The sequence below is a fragment of the Charadrius vociferus genome, unplaced genomic scaffold (assembly GCF_000708025.1).
Source record: "Charadrius vociferus isolate BGI_N301 unplaced genomic scaffold, ASM70802v2 scaffold276, whole genome shotgun sequence".
Lineage (NCBI taxonomy): Eukaryota > Metazoa > Chordata > Aves > Charadriiformes > Charadriidae > Charadrius > Charadrius vociferus.
The window spans coordinates 2,856,431-2,872,678 of NW_009649075.1; the positions used below are offsets into that span (position 1 = coordinate 2,856,431).

General features: G+C 41.6%; 1 protein-coding gene across 1 annotated transcript in view; it reads left to right on the plus strand.

Annotated features, from left to right (window-relative positions):
- COL22A1 (collagen, type XXII, alpha 1) overlaps positions 1–16,248 on the plus strand; it is a 219,796-nt gene that overhangs the window by 140,216 nt on the left and 63,332 nt on the right. The window contains exons 22-27 of the mRNA XM_009888174.1: positions 1,207–1,260; positions 10,448–10,501; positions 10,952–11,005; positions 12,007–12,060; positions 13,514–13,567; positions 14,015–14,050. Coding sequence (XP_009886476.1) covers positions 1,207–1,260; positions 10,448–10,501; positions 10,952–11,005; positions 12,007–12,060; positions 13,514–13,567; positions 14,015–14,050 — 306 coding nt within the window. The remainder of the gene's footprint in view (positions 1–1,206; positions 1,261–10,447; positions 10,502–10,951; positions 11,006–12,006; positions 12,061–13,513; positions 13,568–14,014; positions 14,051–16,248) is intronic.

The following is a 16,248-nucleotide window of genomic DNA, read 5'->3' on the forward strand; positions in this document are numbered from 1 at the left end:
CAGGAATTATATAAACGGTTTCTGGACTTATTTCAATAAAGAAAAAGACATGCAAAATCATATATCTGACTCTCATATTTCTGTATGACCAGTCACATCCCCAACGACATGAAACTTGCCTAGTTTATTGTCATATCCTTCTAAAAAGAAAATTAGTTTGGGTGAGAAGTAAAAATGTGAGGGGGAAAAAAAACCACTTTTCTCTGTTTCTCAGATATTTACATGACTCCTCTTGTACCCTGCTAGTGTATTACTAACAACCTCAGAAGTATTAATGATTCAGTATCTATTACATGCCAGGGAAGGATAGATTATTTTTACAAGAAAGCTGAGTCACAAAATATGTGACTTGCCGAAAGTAACACAGCAAGTCATCTGTTGAGTTCAGAAACAAATCCAAGCTCTGCCTTAACTCCAGTGCTTCAGGTATCCTTACTACATCCTTTCTTCCTCTTTTTTTCTTATGTAGGACTTTTTCCTTGTGAGCTATTTGAGGGCAAACCCATGGGGAACACAGTGGCCGTCCAGATAGGTGAACTTGTCTCAGGGGTATGCTCCAGGTCCTGCCTTATCCTTCCCTTGCACCGGCGAAGCTCTCTGGTTCCTCTGGAGGAATCTTTTTTTTTGCTTGCAGAGGAGTCGGTGAGCGCCGTCCCTTGCTGGCAATGCCAACCCTGGTTAGAAATGCCTTATGGATTCCTGTTTTCTGGTTTAGAGATTGTGAATCTTTGATATTCATCCATACACCAGAGTTCTTGATTATTTTCTTTCTTAACGCATGAGATAGTGCATGGAACACAAGGGACATTTTTCGGTTTTGCTGGGGAGGGGTGAAGGAAGCACCTCACAGCTTGTGTCTACAGATGGTACCTCCCTTGGCTGCATCTCAGCACTGTGGTCCTCTGTGATTTCTCTGATCCTCTGTGGGGAGCACCCAGGTGGGACTGCAGAGTGTGGGAGATGCCAAGAAGTGCAAAAGGCCAACCCTTATCTGTGGGGGCTATTATCACAATCTGGAGAGATACAGACCTGTCAAAGACAACTGGAGTTTCACATCCAAATGGTGTCTGCTGCCTTCGTTTATAGCTTTTGTGTTTTGTGTACCCACATTATGGTGATTTACCAGTTTTGGGGTAAAAGACTTTGGAAAGTCAGTAGCAGTCTTTGCCCTGGTGTCTAACATCTCCTCCTCTGTTGAACATACAGGGTAAAAAGGGAGAACCAGGATTCCCAGGAATCAATGGTCTGATCGGCCCTCAGGTAAGTGATGATTTCTTCCTTTTCATATAATATATGGAAAAACATATTTTGTGGCAACAAGTGACTTGGAACCGCAATGCAGCATGCTGTGACCTTGTTCTCTTCTCATCTGCACTGTCTTTGAAGTTGGTGTTTCTCCTTTAAGAGCCAAACTAATTTATCTTGTTGTGATTGAGAGAAGTCTGCCTGTCTGGCAGCAATTACTTTTACCTTCCAGAGTTCTTCAGCGTCTTTGAACAGGGACATAAGGAGGTGTTTCGTATGTGATTTCCCCATTGCTTGTGCATAGAGCAGTATCATTCTGGAGGGAAAGCAATGATTTGTGTTTTGTAATATTTAGGACAGTGTCTCAGCTAATTGTTAGCTGTGTGAATTGGCAAGTGCAGATATACCTCCTGTGCTGCAGTCTTTGGGGGAAGAAGCAGTTTAAAAGGTACTTGCTATTCAGAAAGCACACTTCTTTGAGCACAAGACTGGTTTTGGGGCTTTGATACTCATATTTCTACTTGTTACAGAGGGATAGGTGTTGGCTTATTGAGGAAGGTAGAGACAAGGGCGGTAAACTAAATGTTTATTCTCCCTGTGAGGAAGGATGTCTTAAGTTAATGACCACTTAGGTCCTTTTTTTAAAGCTTTCGTCAAGTTAGTGCTCCAAATTGCATCATCTGTAACATCATAAGGGCAAAATAGTGCTGTGTTTGCTAAGAATCGTCAGAGAGGATTTGGCTGCACCTTGGATCAACCCATTCTGCCCTGTAGTATAATAATACTGAGTTTTACCTCTGGCTTGGTTTCTTGCTAACTTTGTAGCCAAATTCAGCTGACCCAAGTCACTCTGTAGGTCACCCCTGCAGTAAGAAAAATATCTGTGGGAATGTCCTCAAGCGGGAAAGATCATAGAATCATAGAATTGTTTTGGTTGGAAGGGACCTTTAAGATTATCAAGTCCAACCATCAGCCTAACACTGCCAAGTCCACCACTAAATCATGTCCCTAAGAGCCACCTCTTTTAAATACCTCCAGGGACGGTGACTCAACCATTACCCTGGGCAGTCTATATGATAATGTTGTCAATGCTTGATAATCATCTCCATGAAGAAATTTTTCCTAATATCCATCCTAAACTTCCCCTGGCACAAGCTGAGCCTGTTTCCTCTTGTCCTATCACTTGTTACTTGGGAGAAGAGACCGACCCCCACCTGGCTACAACCTCCTTTCAGGTAGATGTAGAGAGCGATAAGGTCTCCCCTCAGCCTCCTTTTCTCCAGGCTAAACAACCCCAGTTCCCTCAGCCACTCCTCATAGACTTGTTCTCCAGACCCCTCACCAGCTTTGTTGCACTTCTCCGGACACGCTTCAGCACCTCAATGTCCTTCCTGTAGGGAGGGGCCCAAAACTGAACACAGTACTTGAGGTGAGGCCTGCAACATCACTTCAAGCAGACCATTCAGAATAAAACTGAGCATTTCATTCATTCCTTTTTCAATGATAAATTAACAAACTGGCTCTTTGGTTTTGGTATTTTGTTTCAATAATTTACGTTTTAGGCAGGAATGAAGAACCTCCATTGCTACAGCTGTTAGTGATACATTGCAATAGATGGCACACTGCTAAAGAGCAGATGCTGATTTTTCATGTATTTCCTCTGGCAAGCAATGTCTCTGTAACCACAAAACATGATCTAGAAATGTTTTCTGTGGCAGACATTTTGTAATGAGCTGTTCACATGTGTATAGAGGCTGTCAGAGAGGCAATCCAGGGGCTTCCGACCCTCTGCAGGTGAGGGCCCTTGTGTCCATCTGGGAACCTTGCCCTGTGAAACACCACTTGATACTGGTTAACATATTTTTAAGACTTTTTCCTTTGGTTCAGGATCTGGTTTGCAAGTATTTCATCAGCAGCCTTCAAGAGGCATGAAGACGGTGTTTCAAATGGATTTATAAAATTTTGTTGGATTGTTGGGTTGTTTTTCCATTGGATAACGTTAAAAGGTCCTCCTGAGCTTTCTGAATCCTCAGGAGGGGATTTTCCTTGCTTTTGGGGAAGATATTTCTCCGTGCACTGTTTCTGAGATATCGGACACTATCCATGCAAACAATGTCACACTTGCTCAGCTCAAGTTCCCTGTAACTTAAAAAAATATATATATATGCATGTGTTAGCAATTTTATAAACATATCTGAGAAAATTGATGAGATAGCATTAGGTAATTTTCCTTTCTGCACAGGCTAAATAAAGTTAGCAAATTTTATGTTAATTAAAACTGCATATAATGCTAGCCCCATTGAGGGATACTTAAACTGAATGTTCCTCCAAGCTAACTGTAAGAATGGAAAAGTATCGTTCCTATTCCTGCAGCAGCACTCTGTTCTGGACATATTACTGTAGATTTCCATATTTCTGTTTGGAGAAAGTGCTTACATTTTTAGTGACACAACTACTTTTCAGCTTAACAGCACTTTTTGTGACTTTAGGTTTTTAAGCACTTTATCAGCATTTTTTTTTCTCTTCATCAGACTATGCCCCAGAAACACCCAAGAAGAAAAATGGTTTCCTTATGCTGCAGTTACATGGATATTCTTCCAAGTCATCTATGGAAGTCTCCACAAAGGTGGAGATAGCACAGGCCAGCTGATTTGAGTTGGCCATACATAAACTAGATTAGGATAATAAAATAATCTTCCTTTCCTCTGCTATTTTAAATTTAAATATACTTTTGTTTTCTGGCCTGATTCCACCTGTTCATAGCTGTATGGGCAAAAGGAAGGAGTGGATATAGGAGCTGTAGAAGGCACAACGTTGCTGAAAGACATAGAGAAGACCATCTGAAGTTATTGTTGGCCTTTGTCAAGAAAAATAGTTGCTGTCATGTTCCATTCAACTGAGAAGCCACAGAAGGATCAGGAAGTTGTGCAAGGGAATCAGCCTGAGGGTTACTCTGGAACAGGGTCAGCAGATCCAGTGATGAACCGCAGTTGAGATGCTGGGAGTCTGAATCTTAAGGACCATTGGCAGGGTGTTTGTTAAAGTGTTTGCCAAAATGTTAACATTTGAGAGTTAATTTAAATGTCAAATCCTGAAGCAGCAGCTAGGAGGTAACTTTTCAGCCAGCCTAGGGATGTTTTGTGACAATAGGTTAGCACTAGTTTTGTCTCCCTCCTTGCACACACCAACTCAAACAAATTTTACTTCTGAAAGATTTTAAAATGTGGTTTGTTTGTTTTTTTTCCTGCTAAATCAGCTGTGGTGGTGAACCAGACCATGTGCTTATTTCCTCCATGTTGTCCAGTCAGCACCCCCAAAAATGAGCATTTCTTTTTCCAGTGACCTTTAGAAATGGTGCATCTTGCACCATCATTAAGCCATGGAGTAGACACTCTGTGTCTTATTTCCACTTCAGATATGAATGATATTCCTGCAGCAAGGACACAGACATCTGAACTCATAATGTGTTTATGTTGTTATTATTTATTTGTACTATTTTATTTTCCAGGAACCTTAATCATGGGCCAAACTTCTATTGCAGTAGGCTGTTCAAATGCAGACTGAAAAATGAGCATTTCTGTAAAGCGCTTTCAGTTGAAATAGATGGATGGGTACCAGGCACAGGAAAAAATGAGGCTGTGCCTTTCTGCATGGTCGCCAGAGATCTTGGTATACCGTACCTATCCCAATATCTGTTTAGAGGAAGAGTTCGGAGAAGGGGCTGAAGGCATTACATGAAGTACCTTTGCAAATGCTCTTCTGGGCATGAGGGACATCCTCAGGAGAAAGGAGATTTGCAGTTAGGCAGTGTACTCTAAGTGAGCCATGAAGGCTGTGTTCGCAGGCTCAGCAGAGAGGGGAGCTGATGCTCCAGTGCTAACCCAGTGTCATGGTTTAGGCTCAGACACTCTGAGCTGTATCACCGAATTACCAGGGCTGGGGTTAAGCTCCAAGTGCAAGCGCTTGTTGGATTAAGGATGCGCATGCAGATATCTGAGCTCCTGTGGATGAAGATCCAGTTAATATCATCAGCCGAGCCTGAAGCTCTCCAAAAGCAGGTACCCACAAATGGTCCACTGAGCCACTCTCTAGATTCCCTGAGCTGAGCAGGTACATGCTGTCTACCTGTGAGATAGCAAAACAAGTAAAAAATCTTTATGTTTTAAGGAAAAATGCCATACCTCACACTTGTAATATCTCTGGGCTGTTATTGAGGTCTGCCTTATGCTAAATAACCTAGTGGTATAACTAAGACCTGTGAGGAAGATCTGTACAAGCTGTACCTATTATGGTCGTGGCTGGCAGGCTGGCAGTGATTGAATTAGTATAGACTTGTCCGTAGGGTGTGAGCTCAAGCCCAGCTTTTCTTAAGTAATTCAGAAAATAAATTGCATCCTCTGAAATGCACAGTGTCCTTAACGTCCTTTTTATAATGCAAGTTAAAACTGTGAAATATAAGAAAAGGATACAGGCCCCAGCTGCAAAGCTCCGATTGAATTCAAACTATGCCAGTGCTGCTCGAAATTGGAAGATATTGCTTAGAGCTATCTTTAATAAGATCTATACCTTTAACAAAAATAAAGGAAAAAAAAAAGCGTTCACCAGTGCAGTCACTAATAGCACTGAAATGAAAGACCATGAGGGAGTTTTTTTGTTGTTTTTCTCATTTGCTGCACTGACTCAGTAAACCAACTCAAAGAGAACACATAAGGAAATAAATCTTCCTCTGTAGACAAAAGAGATCCTGTTCATATCTTACACTAAGTGATGAAATTAAACAAATACTGCTTTTCACTGGAAGCAGAAATTCTCCTGGAGAGACTGCTATGTACAAAGTCAACTTTATTCGGTCCTTTTACGGAGCTGGAAGTACAGTTCAGAGAATATATAATAAAAAAAAAAAAAGGAAGAAACTACTTTATTTTTAAAAATAATGTTGGTACTCCAATTACGATACCACCTGGTGAAATAACTGGAGACCTCATCCACTTATGAATTCTGATGCTATCACTGAAGCTGGCTATAGAACATACATCTTAGGTAAATGTTAGGTCTGTTGGCTCTTTAGGCTTTTGTTTTTCAGTGTCATCAGCAACAGCCTTTTTCTATATCCTCTTCTCTTTGTCTTGGTTTGTAAGGCAAGATTTAAGCAAAGAAAGCAATATGGTGCTCTGATGCAGCATTGTCCAGAGAATTTGTGGCTGCCCCATCCCTGGAGGTGTTCAAGGCCCGGCTGGATGGGGCTTTGAGCAACCTGGTCTAGTGGAAGGTGTCCCTGCCCATGCAGGGGGGTTGGAACTCGATGATCTTCAAGGTTCCTTCCAACCTAGACCGTTCTATGATTCTATGATTACTGAAAATAATTCACAGTAGTTGTGCTGGTGGATACTGTAGTGCCTGGGTTGAGAAACAAAGAACAGATTTGAGGAGCTGATTCCAGAAACCACACAGATGCAGCAGAGGAGAAATGGAAAGCTGGAGTAGCAAAGAACATAGTGAGACACATGGACTGCTCCACAAAACTAGCTGCAACAGCCTCATTTCTGATGGGAGAGGGAGAGACAGTGCAAAGCCAAGAGGAAGGGTTTGTGGGATCTTTCTGAGATGTGAAATTTCAGGGAGTAATTGGTTTTGAAGTAGAGACACGCACAGCCACCGGAGGGAAAAAGGCTGTCAGCACCACAGTCCTGCATTTCACCACCGTTGTGGCAGCAGACAGGATGCTCCTGTGTGTCCTGGAGGTTCTTCTCATTCATAAAGCTGGCACGTTGCCTAAAAAGCCCAGACCACAGTCTGTTTTGATGTGGGTGAAGGACTTAGCTAAGCCTTTCTTGTAGAGTAAGAGAATCCAGTCATCGTTATGGAATAATATACAGAAAATATGTCTGTGAAAGCTTTGCCTCTAGAAACAGATATCTGGAAAAGCCATCAGATTTCAGTTTGCATCTTGGAATGGCATTTATTCACCTCCCTCTAAAACATAGCCATCCCTTCTTTCATGGAAAAGAGATTTATGCCAAGCAGCCTGCTGATGTAGTCACAAAGTTTTTTGTTTCTTTTCAGAGCTTCCTTAGGGAGTTGCAGAACCTAAATCTTAATAGCTTTGCCTTTCCCAGACTGTCTTTCAGTAAGATACACACTGGAAGAGGAGAGCACCCTTTAGTGGAACCTAGAGGACAGGCACAGCTGTTCCTCCAATATGGAGAGTGTCAGATTTCTTTCCTGAGAAGTGTCCGTGCATTACGTTGTCTAAGGAATGAGCTGGATGAAACACAAGCCTGAAAATCCATCCCCGCAATGTTTTTAGAGATGTCCCACCCCATGACACACACATCTTTCTACATATTGTTTGGATTTTAATGAACATTTGAAGGGGGTTTTTTTGGGTTTTTTTTTTTTTTTTTCAAAACAACAGTTTGAAAATACTTTGGTTTAAACATTTTGATGAAAGATCCATGTTTTGCATTTGTTTTCCAAACTGAGCTTTTGTAGTCCTGTTTTAGAATAAAGTTTTCATATATCAGTTTTTGCTTCAGGATGTAGGAAGCACACATCAGAGTCTTTACCTGCCAGAAAAAAACAATCCGTGATTGTTTTCTTCTAGATCAGAGTTTTAAAGGGACAACACTGAGGACTGGATTTGGGACAGGGACTCTCATCTATATAATTCATCAAATGATCATTGAAAAAGGTGATCAGTAAAATTGGGTACTTTTTAATACTGGTGGTCGTTATGTAAAACTGTTATTTCTGTGTCCATCTCAGAGAGGCTTTTATCAGAAGAGGTTTCCCTTAGAGAGTGTAACATTTGTTGGTGCAACATGTGGTGAAGCTACCTGAGTAAACGAGTCTTGGGAATGACATCCCACATGATGCTTATGGAGAGTAATGAAATGGAAGTACTAGTGGCAATTTAGGGTAAGGATCAGTGGGTTTCCATTTCAAGACTTATGGTTGCATAAGGTTATTGTGATCCAGACTATAGGAAGTTTAAGAGAATACTTAGAAATAATCTTGGATAGTGAGAATATAAAGAGTTACTAGGAGAAATAGTTGGGATGAGGAGAGAATAAGTGGTTTATCATGAGAAGTGTTTCAGTTATTGGCAGAAAGAGAGAGCACAACATTAGGCTGTTAGGGAGGAACCAATGGAATTGGCAAGGAAAGTCTACAAAGGTAAATTTTGCACTTTCTTTCCTGCACTTACGCATGGTCCACTCTGCTGCTGAATGTTTGTTGTTGATTTTCTAAACGTACCTTTGCCTTCTCTCCCAGTACTGCACACACTCTTCATGGAAGCCGCTTCTTGGAGCCTGTATCTTCTGCAGGGCCTCTCAGCAATACCAGAGGTGGAGTAGGGCCAAGCAGAACTTCCCAGGTCCCTGACGTGTGATGTCACTCCGTCTAGTTGTAGTGGTATTTTCTCTTGTGCTGGGCTAATTTGGACTGTTGATTCTTTTCTTTGAATGACAAAGCCATTTTTAAGTGATGGATGGTCTCAACCAGGTGTCTCCTGATGGGACTAGAGCTCCTTAACTGCTCGACCCTTCTGCAATAGCAGCTGAACCAATGTGCCCAGAAGCCAGTGCAGGGTTCCCCAGACATTGTGTCAGCAGCATCAGTGCAATCCAACGCACATTTTTCTGGGGATTTTTCAGTTGTGCTCACATTTGAGGCATTCTACAAATGCTAATGTTTGTGGCCGGATGACTCCATGTCTGTTCTGAGTTGCAGTGAAAGCAGATCATGTGAGGCAAGTGCATCTGCAGGTCCCTTTTCTGGTCGTTTTGCCCCATCTATTGGTGAGACGGTGTCTTCTCTTCTGGCTGAATTTTACAAATGTATTCTAAAAAGACAACTTACCTGCTACCTTCTCTGTCAAACTATGCCACAAATAACTCCTTGTCATCACTTTTTTTACATCGTTTTCTTCCCTTCAGCTACATTTTCCCTTAGATGTGAAATCATAATATTGATCCATGACTCGTAATACCTTAATCAAAAAAGCTGTGCTTTGTGATATTGAATGGTGACAGGGCAAATGCTGACTGGCCATTTTCTGTTTTGTATCAGTTGCTCTGTTTCAATTCTTTAGATAGGGTTTGGGCAGGAAGGGAGGGTGTTGTTTGGGTGGGGTTTTTTTGAAGTACAAACACATCAGAAAACTGAGAATGCTGAAAACTGAGAATGAATGAAATTATCATGTTAGAAAGACAGAAAGAGACAGCCAGGGTAAAATTTCAACTCAGTCACATATCCATTTCTCACATCTATCCTCATGTTGTTTGCTTAGGTCCTGATCCAAAAAATACACGAACACATGTTTCATGTGCACGGGATAAAACCTATCTTGTCTACAGTAGAAGCTGGAAATAACAAACACCTCTGCATCTCAGGCAACCTGTTAAGATCTGTCAAGTATGGAAAAAAAATTCTCAGCTAGGAAGCCAAATTTAACAATTTGCTCAATACACACACACACATACACACACACAAAATCCCTCTGAAAATCAGTTGGATACTGAGAGAATATTGTCCCTAAGAGAAACAGCTGTTGCAGGGAGATGAGTAAGAAAGACTGTTAGGACATTTCCAACTGAATGTGTACATTGAAGTATTAGTTTGTGAGGACCTTTTATTATCAACAGGGTTAACGTAGAGCACTAAAATGGTGGTGCTTTTTTTTAAAAAAAAAACCCCACTTGATTCACTACATTGTTTCTCCATACTCTTCAATTGGTATTTTTACCTCCACCTCCCAAAACAAAAACCCCAAACCAAAAGCCTGTTTCATTCACTACTTACTTCAGAGGTCTTTTCACAGAGGTAAACTGTTCACTTTGAAACAACATTAATCAAGATTAAATTAGGCTGGATGCTACAATGGATCCCACTGGACAAGCTTTGTGTTGTATGTTACCATTGACTGCCTTCAACTCCTCCATCTCTTGTCCTGAAATGGAGGATGGAGCTCACCTTGCAGCAACGGTAATCAGTGGATTAAGGAGATCCTGCTCTGCTCATGAGCATGGTTCCCTTGGAGCTCAGATTGGCCTCTTGCAATTTTTTGGTAGAAGTTAAGAGAACAAAGTTCAGTTCTTTTGCCTGTTTCCGGTAGGGCCACGACTGTATAGGGAAGGACCTGAGGCTTGCAGCCACTGTCAGAGAGTTTAATAAACTGGTTTTGCTTCCTCTCTTACAGGGACCTCCAGGGCCCCCAGGCATTGCTGGACCCCCTGGAGCCCCTGGAGCACCAGTAAGAAAACAAGCTTGGGTGTTGTTTTTTTTTGTTTGGTTGGTTGCTTATGTTTTTTTTGTTTTGGTTTGGTTTTTTTTTTTGGGGGGGGGGTGTTTTGGTTTTTTTTTATAGCAAGGAGAAGAAAAAACATCTGGGGAGAATTTTAGGTCGTGGGTTTCAGTGGGAACTGAGTCAGGGCTCCTGGCAATGTGTGTTTTCTCTTATATTTTCTCACTGAAAAGCCATAGCTGGTCCTAGAGGACAGCTTCTCTGTGCCAAGTGTTAGAATCACGTTGGTGCTACCTGGGGATAAGTCAATAATGTCTACAGGACTCCCCATGGCAGAGACCTGGCTGCCGTGGAAGGGAAATTTACATTTAAATTGAAAGTAGCAACCTAAGTGAGGTTGCTGCACAGGACAGAAATACTGATTTTTTTATTGTTTTTTCTTCTGATTTCATTTTTCAGGGACTGCCGGGAGAGATTGGAGTTTCTGGTAAAAATGGACCACCGGGACCACCTGTAAGTGTTGAGGAATTGCTTCTCTTGCCACAATGCTCTCCATGACTTCAGATACTTTAGTTCTCAAGTCTTTGGCTCCTTTTCTGCAGCTTGTCTGCATGCAAGGTTTTAATGTGGGCTCCAACACTGTCACCTTTAATGCAGATGTTAGCCTCTGATACCTTTTATGAACAAGAATTTTACCAGACACAGCTCCACTATTCCTACACACTGGGACCATGATATTTTCTTTGTATGATACCTTTCAAAAATCATTTTGCATTTGGCAAGATATCATTCTTCCAAACCTGGAATTTTCTGAATTAGGCCAAAGAACTGAAATTAAAATCTTCAGCAGAGCATAGCAATTTCTATTGGCTGTTAAGTCAAGAAAGGTGAATTATGAAATACTTGGTATTAAGAAGTGCCACCTACAGGCTGCAGTGTTTGGGGATTGACTGACATTCGAAAAGGGGAAAAACCTTTTTCTCACCATTTTGAATGCGTTATGGGAAGTAATTTTAATTCTTATCTTGCTGAACAATTCTGTCACTGTGTTGTGTAATTTAATTTTAGGAGTCTATATATTGCATAAGAAATTACCAATATTAAAAAGGAGAAATAGACTTTAAAAAAAAAAACCCTTAAAAAAAAACTTTATAGCTACAGATAATAGACCCTTATAGAGAATGATAAGTAAAAATGTAATTTTTAAAGTTATTTAAGAATCCACGGTGCACAAAAGCGCTATAGTGTTGTTTTCGTGTAACAACGCTGACATCCAGTGGTCATTCACCAAAACTGCGATATTGGAAAAAGGGCCGAGAGCACATGTGTGTTGTGAGAACTTCTCTATTTTGAGTCACAGTAGGGGAAAATTCTACACAAAATGCATGAGGTGGTTCTTCTTTTCTTAAACTTAAGTGAGTGGTAAGAGGGAAGGAGTGAGCGTGCTTATACTGAGATTGCTGTTAATGATTTGAAGAACAGGCGCTTATAGCTTATGATTTTCTCTTGTTTAGGGGTTGCCTGGCAAAGATGGATTCAATGGGCTTCCTGGGCTTCCCGGTCAAAAGGTAAGTGATGCCACATATACTGTTATTAAGCTACTTGTCTGGGTACGTTATCTGGGTGAAATAGCAAGCATAAGTGGGAAGGGGAGCAGATCTCCAGAGCTAAACACACCTCACCAATCCCACATCGCTGAGCCACCGGCGAACCTCCAGGGCCAAGTCAGCTGGTGTGATTGCACTGTACCAAGTCATTATGAAGATGGAACTGGTTGTAAATACAGCAGGGGTGAGAGATCCTCTTTCAGTCTTCAACTACTGCATCCAATTCAGCAAACACAGCCGAGCATTGCAAACAGAGAAGTGTATTCTGTCACCCACTGGTATGTGTCCAAGGCACAAAGAAGAAGAACAAAGAAGTGTGGCAGGCTCCAAATAAGTCCCTGTCTTTCCTCTCTGAATGGCTGGAAAGAAGAGAGGCCATCCTCCTAAGACTTCTGTAGGTCTCTGTGACAGAAAGACAGTTCTTCATTATGTCCTAATACTTATGCCCCATTTGAAAGCTTCTACAAATGACAGATTGGGAAGAGTTGTGTCGTCTTCTGTCTCTGCAGTGGGAGAAGGGAGACAGGAGATTTAGAGCTAGGAGACACTCTGGTTGACTTGCCATTGCTATGTAAATAAGCGTCAAAGGAACGTGCCATATTTCGACTATGAAGGCTAAGCGAGGCTTTGGGGATGATGACACTATATATTGGAATAAGGACAACAGCTCTTAACCATCTACTGCTTTGGATTGCATTGGCAGCAGTCATCTTGTCTCTGATACTTGAGCAGTATGACCCCTACTTGATCCAATAACACCCTACATTTATACTTGCCCCTCTCAACTGCGTGCACTGAGTGCTTGAGCCCGGATCTAGCAGAGTCCCCAACTCCCATTTATTGATGAATAAATATGGAATGTGGAGCCTATAAAAAATTTCTGAGGATAAATAAATCTTTGGATCTTATCCACAGCCCTGTATAGTACCTATTGTGCTTCCCAGCAGTGTAGCGTGTTTTGGTTCTTAATCCACTGTAGTCTGTGCTCTCCATGCTGACCCACGCTGAAAGATCAGTTTCAAAGTGTTTACCTAAGAGGCAAGGTAGCCAAGGTTCCAATCTCACAATCATTTATTTTTCTTAATAGAAATAATGTAGACTTTCTAACCACATATATTTTGAAGAAACTGAACGGAGTTTTTGTTTTTCAGGTAATTCACTATGGACTTTTTTAGTGTAACATTGGTTGACTTTGTGTTATTCCAGAAATACTCCAGTAGGGTGTTCAGTGCTGGAGATGTGATTCCAAACAGCAGCAGAATGGAAAAACATTCCAGGAAACATATTCTCACATGTCTCCATTTATATCCTCAGGCTGATACTGAGGATCTGCGTCAAAATATTCCTCACTGTTGCCTGAAAACATACTGCACTACCAGAGGAGTTTGTATATAACTTCTTGTGTTCCCTGCAGGGAGAACAAGGGGAAAAGGGTGAGGAAGGTTTTCCTGGAAAAGCTGGCCCTAAGGTAAGGAATTTTATGTCATAGTTTGCTTTAGCTGTTGAGTCAATCAAAGCATGATGCTGGAAGGTCTTATACTGAAGTCAGGAGAGCAGTATTTTTGACTCGATGATCTTAAAGGTCCCTTCCAAGCTAGACAATTCTAAGATTCCTCTAAAGTTGGAGGCATAAGAAAATGAAGAGATGTGCTTCATTGCCTTTCAGAGTTCATAATGTTTCAAAATACCAAACGCTGTTTGATGCTCCTCTCTGAAATCTACATGTGTAGGGACATCTGACCTGGCCCTTGTGTTGGTTCCCCGTGGTCTGGGTTCCCAAGCCATCACAATTTCAGTGCCCTATGAGAAGTAGATAGAAGAACATGAGCCAGGACCATAGGGGACACACTTTACTAATGAGAAAGTGTTCTTATGAAAGGGTTGCAATGTTAAAATTTTGCTTTTGTTTTTCTAGGGTGAACCAGGGAGCCGTGGCCAACCTGGTGAGCAGGTGAGCAGGAAAAATAGTCTTAGCAGCAAGGCAAAGCTGTCAGTGATATAAAGTGACCACACGCAATAACAAAGCCATTTGCCAATAATGAGTTCCATGCAAATCATTTGCATCTGTGATTGATGATGCAACAGATGAGTGGATGAGACTCATGGCTAGACGGAGTAATGCAAAAAGTCTGGAACAGAAATATGCCAAATCCAACTTTTCATTGTGTCCTGCAAAATTCAATCACCTTGTTCCTGGTGGATAGGGAAGAAAAGAAAGGCTTAGACATGTCTTTAATGTGCTTGTTTTCCTTTGCACCTCACAATAAGCCAGGGTACGGGTTCTAGAAGATAAGGAACTTATTTGTAACTATGTCATGCAAGGGGTGATGCTGTCATTTCGAAGTTGTAAATGCTTGCTAGGAAATAATCCCAGACAACTGTTAGAAGTTACACAGTTATATTAGTCTTTTTGTCTTGGGATTTGGGTTTCAGCAGACAGCTGCTGAACTCAGTGAAGAACCAGGGAAATGTTCCATGATTTCCTAAAGCACACCGCTGTCTAGAACCCAGTCAGGACCACTAGCCATAGATGCTAATATTTTCATCCACATGCCAATTTTTCCACTGCAGTATGAAAATCTGTAGAAGGAGAAATCTGTATAAGACAGAGTCTTGTGTCTTTGGTATATATCTCAGGATTTTGGGGTACAGAATATACGCCAGCAATTGAAGAGTCTCAGAGCCTCAGTCTTCTTTTACTCCTACCAGTCTCAGTCCAATCTTCTGCTATGAAAACAAAATGGGATAATGGTCCTGACCTCTCCTCCCATGCTGTCTTGTTAAATAAAGCTGAATGAGCACTACAAACAGGACTTAGAGGGAGTAAGGGAAGAAGCTGTCCATGAGGAGACCCATATAGCAGCTTTCCATAAGCTGTGTCAGTCTCTCCATGACCATTACATTTTAGGAATTGCTGACCATATTGCCTATTTGTCAGTGTGTCACGATCTGTGTATCTGCCGCTGTGTATCCCTTGAAGGAATAAGGTTCCGAGCCTGAGGTACAAAGTGAGATTTATTGGGATAAGGCACGTATTAAATGGGTAACAATTCCTCTACCATGCATGCGGGACCTATTCTGCTTCTATTCCAAAATTACTTATAATCTACCTAACAGGTATCACTCAGTTCCTGGGAAAGTATCCTGAACTTATGTCCCAAGAAAGGGAAGATCATCACAGCAAGGAGCGCTTGCACAGGGCTCTCAGGAAGCCATTTCCATACCTTTTCTCGGTGGTTCCTTTGGTCATGGCCCAGTGATGTCCTTTCATGGTTGTCAGGCAAACAAACTTCCAGCCTTGCAGTTGCCAGGCAAACTTAGACCCAGTGCAACGAGAGGTCAGGCCCCAGACCAAAGGACTGCCACTCGGTCTGGGCTGTCTCCCCACACGGGGCTGTTCTGAATTCTAATACCACCTTCCAAAACACTCACCTCTCTCCACGGTGTGGTGTTCTCCACACATTCAATAAATGTACTCTTTTCTGTCACTTCAGTCATAAATTAAAATAGAGGGCTTCACTTCATATATCCTCTGAATTTGACAGGAAACGGCTAATAACAGGTGTGTGAATGTAGTTTCTTCAATCAATCAGTTGTACACCATCCTCCAGAGACCCTTCTTCTATGCTGCATTTCTGTAGTTTGCTAATGAGAACGTCATGTTGTCCCATGTCAGATATCTTACTAATGTCAAGATACATCACACAAATGGTTCCTTCTTGTCTGCTTAGTTACCGTGTCAAGGGAGGGATCTGGATGGGTTTGATAAGATTAGTTCTTAACAAATCCGCATTGACGTTTTGGTATTATCTTTCTGTCCTTGAGCTCACACAAACTCGTTGAAGTTTTGCTTCAGTACATTTCCAGAGGCCAAAGACAGCATTTTTTATTTTTCCTCTAAATTCTCCTTTTTTTTTTTCTTCTTTAATATTAGGCCCTTTCTCCTCATGATCTCTGTGATCTCCTCATTGGCCAGGATCCTGCTGTGGCTCTCATAGAGCACCACTCCCTCTTTCACCAAATGTCACTTTCTTTAGAATTCTCCAAACATCACCCTGATGTTCCTAGCCATACTCAGTCACCACAGCATCTTGTTCCTCACCTGACTTCTTCTTCTGGCTCATTTGCACCTTTATCATGATAATGTTT